We start from the raw sequence: 9,037 nt of genomic DNA, 5'->3' as shown, positions 1-9,037 counted from the left end.
GTCAGTAACAAATAAAGGAGGTCGGTATGTCATGCACACTGTGTCCTTCGTGTTCACGCTACTTCACGCAATCTGAATATACAGCCATATGTTGCACAAACACCGCACAGATGCGCTCACTACTCTGATGTGCTCCCTTCGCGTTTTCCCACAGACTCAGCACGTCGTATCAGTCCTCATTTCGAATCGACACGAATGGTTGGATCAAACGCGTTATCATCCTCACTCACTGACGACCTTGCTGACGTTAATCTCACACTGGATGGCCTGGATGAACCACACGCTCTCCTTATCAGAACTGACAGGCCATTAGCGATTATCACGGATACATCATCGATCACTAGAAGCGATCAAAACGACACCGACGCCAGCAGAAGCACCGGCGAGAACGAACCAATCGACAAGCATAAAACCCGACTGTCGAGAACGGCGAGGCAGCGTCGAATCTACCGGAAAACCCAGAAACTCGGGACGAGAAGAACTGCGGCGCCAGGCGATCGAGTTGAGTGATGAACTCTTGCGACTGAAGCAAACCCAAGCTAAAGAGAAGGAGAGGCTTGAGGCCTCGCGCTCGCAGTCTTTTCACTTCTGGAGATCGGTAGCACATCGTCAGCTTGAAGAACGTCGACTGGCTGAAGCCGAACAAAGACAACTTAACGCAGCTGTCAACACTCAAACCACGTACATCGACATTTTGAGCAACATCGCGCACACGGAAGTTATGACTGTCGTCGGCCAGAACGGCTTTTCTTCTCTCGGTTCGAGTTATTGTTCCAAGACGATTGAGGCGGCAATATACGACGCATGTATTCGGGAGCTTAACACGAACTACGCACGGGCAGATGAAGTGTTGGCGACTTGCGTCTTCGGTGAGGTGAAAACGAATATAACGGTGCGATCAGAGCTGAAGCGCGATTCGGATGGACAACTGGAGTACCTCCAACGATTGACCAAAGAATTCCAGTCATTTTCGCTGTACGAAACTGGTTGTTTCCTATGCGATGCGACGGAGCGTTACCACACTGCAAAATTCGATTACAAGCGCCACGAAAACGTCAAGGACCCTGAAAATACGTACGCCATTACATATACGGACACCGCCATATTAAGGACTGGCGAGGTGGTCGTGTTGCTGCAGCGACTAATTCTACGTCGCTTTTTTCGAAGATGAACGCATCGTTTTCCCATGGGAATTCATATCTGAGGGCCAAGGGATTGCTAGTGGAACGTACCAGGAAGACATGGGTTAGTGCTGGTTGTATCCTCTGACAGACACAATGGAGCCCGGTACGATCCGATCAACCTGTAGCCGTCGTTCACCGATGCACTATTCGTCAACGATAACCGAGGATACAAGATGCGAATTTGACCGGATCCTACAAGAACACTACCGAGAAGCGTGGGAAGAAATTGCGTTATCATTAAATCAGCTCGAACTGGCCGACGCGTTGGCCACTGTTAAAATGTTTGACGCGTAGTAAGGATTGATAAAACCCATCGGTAAACAATACATGCTCATCTCATACACGCGATGCTTTCTTCTTCAATTGCATTTCTGTAAGCAATTGCTTCTTGGTTGTGATTATTGCCAAGGGAGCCTCCGAAGTGTGTATCGTTCATACCAGGTCCGCTGATCAGTGTCCTTAAAAATATTGACGCGTTGAAGTTTTAGCTTTTAGAAAAGCATATAAGTCCACCCACGAGGAGATAAGTGGCGGACACATTTCAACAACTTGCTTGGCACATGTAGAAATCGATGCATTGAATGGGAAGCATGAGAGCTGAACACTGTTCGAACAGTTAGCATATCTACAGCAACGACGAACCGCGAAAAAATGCCCACATTCGATGTTTCAGCGCTACTCCATCGCTCCACTTCCCCTGCTCGCACGCTTATCTGCTTTTCTTGGCGTTTCCTATCTCATGGCGGACTACTTCTTGTTCTCAGCACTTCGGAACTTAGCGGTGACTGCTGGTTCTGTCATCTTCAACAGCCGCCACTCTTTGTGTACTACTTTTCCGTCTGTCTAGTTCATGGAAAAGTGTCTGAGAACAAGATGTTCGGAGTTTTGACGGCGTTCGTTGGTTTATAGTATTCCAAGGTGGCAGTGAAGGTGAAGGTTTTGGAAACCTGAGTATGATCGCTTGGCTAATGGTGGTGGCATCCGCGATTTTGAATGCAGACTACAATGTGATTGTAGCTTTAACTGCCAGCGCGGATATTAACGACACCTCCACGCTCATGATCATGATGGGGCTTAGCGGGATTTTTACAATCCCTGCGTGGCTGGTCAGCACGGTGTTCTCCGCACACGGCCCATTCCCTCAATTGTATGAGCCGATTGGATATCCGCCAACAGCGGAAGGAAACGCCATGCTGGCGATTGACATCCTAATGCCCTCCACGAACTTCGTATTCCTGACGTTTGCTGTCTGCTGGACTTCGTCGTTGGAGACCAGCGTGGGCTTCATGCTGACGATCTCATTATCCCGGCTCATTGACACTATGATGCACTACACGGCATTCAGGTGACAGTGCCTAATGGGCTCAGTACTGGTGATGACGGACTTTTCCATCCTGGAGTTGAGCTCTTCGAGTGGTGCTACTTCTCGAATCAGCACTCAACGTGACACGGGGCCATGACGAGTAGCAGCCAAAGTTGCTTGAAGTAAGTAGCAATGAGGATCAATACAATAATGGCATCGCCGTCTTCTCCTTGAATGCCCCTTTGAAGCAATTAGTTTAGAATAGCATGCTGACTACCGAGTGGTGCTTGCTGCATTCCTGTCTAGGTGCTCCAGTCTACACATTTCACGTGGTCACTGTTTGCTCAGGATAAACCTTACTGTCTCTTTCTGCTGGACGATGACCTACCATGATGAGCTCAGCTCTCACTACAGAAATTGGAAGTGCAACAAAAAAGTTGAGAAAATGGAGTTTGAGTTTGAAACCAAAGACCCGATAATATTGTTCTCAAGCGACTAAGCTTTTGAAGAACTTTTCATCCCCCCCCCCACACACACATAAGAAACCGAAGGCACCGAACGTATCAGTATCGCCTCCTGTATCTTTAATGATGAAGCTGGAAATACTAATACTCGCGAACCCCGTAATAAAGTACCGAATATACCGCCTTCAACAGAAGAGCACGCGCGAGGAACTGAGGTGCAGCCATGGAGGTTCATTTATATTGTTTATTCTACATCGAAACAGCTAGCATTCGATACCAGTCAGAACGTCGTCAAGTAGCATTCTCTCCATGTTCGTCGTCACGTCCACTTTATCCGCCTCTAACGACTTGCTCAACAAGTTGTAAAACGGCGTAATCGCGGGCTGCGGATACTTGGGATCGCAAAACTGCATCGGCACTTGCTGGACACAGACTGAAAGGACCACACCCCCAGGCGAAGGCTCGACGCAGAGCCAGCCCGTTTCTTCCGCGTGCAGCCCGCGGAATCCGGCATCACCCTCCGAGGACATCTTCCAGACTAGAACCATACGCGTTTCCTCGAAATAGCGACGTGAAACATAGCGCTGTGCCAACGTACCAATGCCCTCGACCCGGAGTACTCTAGACTTGATAAATACGTCGCTGTCTGGAGCAACTTCGATGCCTCCGAAAGCTGGTTCTTCTTGTTCCTGTACAGCTCTCCACATTACGTCGCACGTCTGCTGAAACGAGAACGGCAGCATGGACTTGTTTACCTGCTGGAAATACGCCACGACACTGTCCGCATTGCGTCTGTGGATGGTGGTCAGACTTGTTTCAGGCAGCGAAACCACGCCACAAGCGTCCATCACCGTGTCCACTCGAGCGTAGCAGCCTTCTAGTTGCTGGAGATACGTGGTGTACAGTACGCTTGTCATCGAGTGGAATGTCGGAATACAAGGCTCCAGAGGAAACCTGCTGGATCTGCTCGCATTAGCCTTGCTGTACATTCGGCGGAGACTTTGATATACTCCGCTTGATACGTCATAGCGGAGACTAGCTGCAGCTGTCGCGCTTCCGACTTGAGTCGTTGAGTTCGCTGGAAATCCGCCTCCATCCAGCCAGAGCTGGTGCGTTGGTTGCTGGTTGCCTCCATCTTCTGCCTCTTCCTCTCTGCCTCTTGCACCAAGGCCTCCAAGTGTCGGGAGAGCTCGTTTACTTGGCACTGAAGTTCGTCGCGACTATCTTTGAGTCGCTGGCGATGTCGTTGTTGTCGGGCCTTCTCCTTCTCCCTTTTGGTGCTGCGTTTGTTGGCCTGGGCGTTGTCGTCACTACTGGCGCTCGATGGGCTTACGGTGTCCACGATTTGAGGCATGAAAGACGAAGATTTGTTGTTTGCATCTCCTAGCGACCCGATGGTCGGCACCTTGGGCGTGAGCGGGGCGTCGAAGTCGAGCAGCCCGACGATGTCGTCTATCAAGACCTGGTCGTTCGACTGCATGTCCGCCATGTTATCACTCCAGAGGTCGGTTGGGACTGAGTTGTTCGCACACTGGCGCGAAGGTGGAGAGAACGTGACCCCACCCCTTTCTCAACCTGACCACGCCAGCAAATCACCTGGACTTGAGCCTGTCAGCTGCCTCCTCAGGACGCCAAGAGGCTCATGGCAGATTTCTGCCTCTCTTGGAGTCAACTGCTCCAGATGCTTGGATGCGTCTCTCTCACCGTGAGAGTGTCACGTGACTGTACCGAGAGTATAACCTGCGGGCCATCTCATTAAAGCCGACACGACCTTCAATGACTAAGCTTTCCCTCTGAAGATACCTTCTCTACTTGACAACGGTCCCCTCACTGGATGACCCGACAAGGCAACGCAGCATGAGTATACATGTACCTCCACGATTCATGTCATCGACCATGAGAACCTGTTCAAGAGAATTTGCGTCTGGCTGGCGGAATTGCAGCTACCTTCCGCTGTCGGGATGACGCTACCAGTGCCAGATATAACAAGTTGCGGCGTCATCTGTATAGTTACTCCGAAATGACAAGACAGCATGTAGTGGCCTCCTTGCTGTTTTGCAGTGTACATTCCCGAAAAACTAAATGTTTTTTTATTAATTAAATGAGTGGTGCCGACTTACAATATTGGAGGTGCTATACAAATGTACACTCAAATGCCTGTATCCACAAGACAATTTGAGGTCACAATTCGTAGCGAAAACAAATGCACTTTGTTAGGCCGATATTGAGATCGATTAGACCTACGGTAGGTCTAATCGATCTCAAGAAGCCCTATACGGTAGGTGACCTACCGTATAGGGCTTCATTCAACGTTAAGCGTACTCAATCGCTGATGCATGTCACTATTCTGAATGGGTTAGTGACTCCAGTATCAAAATCCAGCCAGAGCAGAGGCCCTGGACAAGATTGAGGACCATTCGGACCTCGTCGACGAAGCTTTCCTGGCGGAAGTGGCTGGCTTTCTGGGCGACTGCGATGCGTCCAACGCGCCAAGTGAAGTAAAGAACGACAATGCGGCGACCTCCAGCAACGACGACCTTGTCCTTGCCAGTCACCAGCTAGTAGAGGAGACCGAGGCGCTCCTGTCAGGCTTCAGCGCACCTCCCGAACAAGAACCACCCTGCAAAAGCCAAAGTGCCGAGCCAAAAACTCTGAAGATAAAAAAGGCTCCAGTTTCCGCTGAAAAAGGCGTGAAATTTGGAACGCCCAAGCTGCCAAAAGGAGGCAGCGTTATCGCCAAAAAGTAAAAGATGAGAAGGAGACGCTGACTCAACAGGAGCTTGAGTTAACAAGACAGTTAACTCAGCTGCTAGCAGATCAAACAGAGGCACAGTTGAAACAAGTGCGTACTCCGACGCTGGGGGTGTGGAGAGCCATCGCCATAAGACAGTTGGAGAGACGCGTGGACGCCGAGCAAAGGCAGAAGCTGCTGAGAGCAGAGGTGGTAGGGCGGGCGAGGATGATCGAGCAGATGGACATGCTGCTACAACAAAGACTGCCAAGTGACCGGCAAGTTGTTGTTTGTGAGTCGATGAACACCAGCAGGGAGCTTAACAGGGAGGCATTGTTCAAGACATTTTTGCGAGACATGGACCGACTTTATGCCCAAGCCAACGATATCATGCAGGGCTTAGTGTTCAAGTCGACACACGTGGAGTTGGAACCCAAACGGAGAGGAGACGCAGTGTTCTTTGATATTGCCGACAGAATAGAGTTCCCGTACGCCTTTGAAGAAGCCAGAGAGGTTGCAACAGCGACCTTGCTGTCCGACCCCAACACAAGTTTGGAGGCCGGGAGGGCAAAACAGTCGAAGGATACACACACCACGAGGTATCGCATAAAGTATCGACTGCGGCAAGGCAGAAGTGTGGACTTTGTCATTTCCGGCGCAGGGAAAAGGTACAAAGAAAAAGATCGGCTAGTGTATCTCTGGCGAGGGATTACTGAAGGACAGGGCGAGTTTGACGGCATCCAGTCCGATGAGGCTTCGTGGATCGTTGTTCGGCCTTCATCTGGTGCCGATAGCTCAACACTTTTAGAATGCTATTCGCGCTTTGTACCGGTTACCATGGGCACGAAGGCAGCGAGCGATGACATCGATCGATTTGTGAGAGTTTTGGCGGAGACAGGCGCAAAGGGGATGATAAAGATGCTGGAAAACCTAATACTGAATGATCCTTAATTGGTCTTCGGATAACGAGGTAATTTTGGATTTTCAACTGCAGAGGTACGGTTGGCCGCAGATACACCTACGCTGCTAACCACATTAATCGACCATTGCATTCACTTACATGCATAAGTTAGTAAACGGTGTGAATTCTGTTTACACGACGACATATACTTACAGCAGATGAAACTGTCTAGTTAATCGCCTCTCCATTACTCTGAATTTATCTCGAAGAGAGAGTTTCGAGAAGACAGTGCACTTGCGAGAAAAAAAAAAGCATTCATGCTGCTGACTTTAGTTCCGCAAAAGTAGTTTTCATGATTCAAATGTCTTTTTCGTTTTATCGCCAATCTATTAATCCACACTGCAACGTAGAACATTGATATAACATTGTTTTGGCATCCAGTAATTGTCAACGACCGCCAGCATTAGATTTCCATTATCGCCACTTTCTTCTTGAACTCCACCACTAAAAATTGCTGAAGTCATTGCTCTTCTCTCGGAAAATTTGAGAGCTTTTATTGCTACTTTACTTCGAAGAATAATACGATGTGGAAGATGGCTGTCAAACAAAAACTCACTATATATAGTTACATTAATCGAAAGAAGAACTAGTACGCAATAACGTTTTTATACTTGCTACCGTAGTATTGTGAAAAGCACTCAGAATGTCTAATCGGATCGGAATCGATTTGGTCTCTAAATAGGCTGAAATGTCAGCTCCAACCTCGGCATTCCGAGGAAGTCCCCACAAATAAATCCACCGAGCAAGCGGCTATGCAAACACTAGCCAAGACATCAGTCAAAACAGGAGGAATCAACAGGACTAGCAGAACCAGCGTCCGTGTCGAGGACGCGGAGTTTCGCTTCGATCCAGAGGGCAGCTTTGATGACCTCTACGCGAGAGCGGAAGAGCGCATCGTAGCCGCGCTTGCTGCTTTCGATATTAGAACGTTTCGCCCTGATACTAATCTCTACGCTAAGACAAGTCAAGGCGCCACTCAGCAGGGCTGGGTGGCTTTAACTGAGTCAAATTGGACTGCCGTTGTGGCCACGGTCCGATCCAACTTTCAGCGGCGTCGCAAGGACACAGGGCCGCTCTGCTTGGAGTTATTCTCATTTGCTGTCAGGGAAAATCAGGCAGGCGACACAACGCGGCGACGTGCAACACGTAATAGTATTCAACGGGCTGCGGAAGACGTCGACGAGTTCCTTGCGGAGCGGCTTGACGTTCAAGTCGATGTCATCACTCGTACGCACTGGGAGATGACTCAGGCGCGTCAGCCAGCAGGGACTACCGTTGCTGTTCCCGAGATTGCAACGTTTCGGCAGATGCAACACCTGGATGCCGTGGGAGCTGCCAACCCTCCCTCGGACCGTGACGAGGCCGTGTACCAAACCATTCCTGTCCGCATCAACGGCTCGACCGAGCCACAACTTACGTTTAACGTTCAGGGTCTTCGCGCCATACTCGGCCTGCCAAGCCACAACGCAATGGGCAGCGGAATCTTCTCAGCGTTTGACCCGCCATCGGAATCCGAGGATGACATAGAAGACGTAGACCACCAGGAGGACTAGGAAAACAAGAGACACAGTAACTTTTTCTAATGTTTTTACTAGGTTTTACAGCTTTGCTCCCTCGCCCCGCTCGGGGATTGCCTCCCGCCCACCCCATCTACTCTTCACCTTCCGCCCTACCTGCGGCCTCCATGAATCTCCAGCTCGCGGGTGAGCACCGCGTCTTCCACACCGCAATCTCCGTAGCCGCAGGGGCGAAACAGATTCACACCAACGTAGTCGCTCTTCACACAGGCACGCATCGCTACTTCCAGCACCAGTTCAGGGTACATTGGGAAGGCGAGGTTTGCATGTCGAGCCAACCATATCTTCAACTACCCCAACATGACCTCGGTTGGATTAAACTGTGGGCAGTACGGAGGCAGATACAACAGAACAGCACCACAAGCATGGACAGCAGCCTCCAGCTCTCCGTACATGTGAATATGCGCGTTGTCAATCACAACGATGGATCTAGACAACGGCCAGGGGTTTAACGCCGGCACCACCTCCCGCATAAAAGCTCGGTGGAACTCCACTCGCGTGTACGTGACGCGAGTACAGTTCCACAAAAGAAAGCCGCTGACATCACACCCTGCTAGACTGCTGACGCGCTTCCCTCGAGAGAACGGGACGCGCACTACAGCACGTGAACCTCGGGCCGACCAGGCGTAGTGCCTCATACTATCGAGGCCGTTCTTCGACGTCTCGTCCACGAAGACGAGCTGCTCCGGGTACTTGTATCAGCACTTCATTTTCGCCAGGAAGTCCTCGATCTCGCGAGGGATAGCCTCACGAGCCCTGCGCTCCAGTACTTTCCTGGAATACATAAACCGCCACCTAATTGCTTTCCAATCTCGAT

The 9,037-nt window shown here is 50.2% G+C and overlaps 2 protein-coding genes across 2 annotated transcripts; one reads left to right on the top strand and one right to left on the bottom strand.

The window, feature by feature from the left end:
* Positions 1-3,214: 3,214 nt before the first annotated feature.
* IUM83_17611 (NPP1 protein) lies at positions 3,215-4,440 on the bottom strand (the record flags this gene model as incomplete). Its single annotated transcript, XM_067942573.1, has 3 exons — positions 3,215-3,489; positions 3,550-3,835; positions 3,952-4,440. 3 exons carry the CDS (start codon positions 4,438-4,440, stop codon positions 3,215-3,217), a joined length of 1,050 nt encoding a protein of 349 aa, XP_067787393.1.
* Positions 4,441-7,950: 3,510 nt separating this feature from the next.
* IUM83_17610 (uncharacterized protein) lies at positions 7,951-8,196 on the top strand (the record flags this gene model as incomplete). Its single annotated transcript, XM_067942572.1, has 1 exon — positions 7,951-8,196. The coding sequence occupies one exon, from the start codon at positions 7,951-7,953 to the stop codon at positions 8,194-8,196; it is 246 nt and encodes an 81-aa protein (XP_067787360.1).
* Positions 8,197-9,037: the final 841 nt, after the last annotated feature.

Source organism: Phytophthora cinnamomi (assembly GCF_018691715.1).
Source record: "Phytophthora cinnamomi strain GKB4 chromosome Unknown Contig61, whole genome shotgun sequence".
In the NCBI taxonomy this organism is placed as follows: Eukaryota; Oomycota; class Peronosporomycetes; order Peronosporales; family Peronosporaceae; genus Phytophthora; species Phytophthora cinnamomi.
Note: the sequence above shows the minus strand (reverse complement) of the source record. Positions and strands in the feature narration are given on the sequence as shown.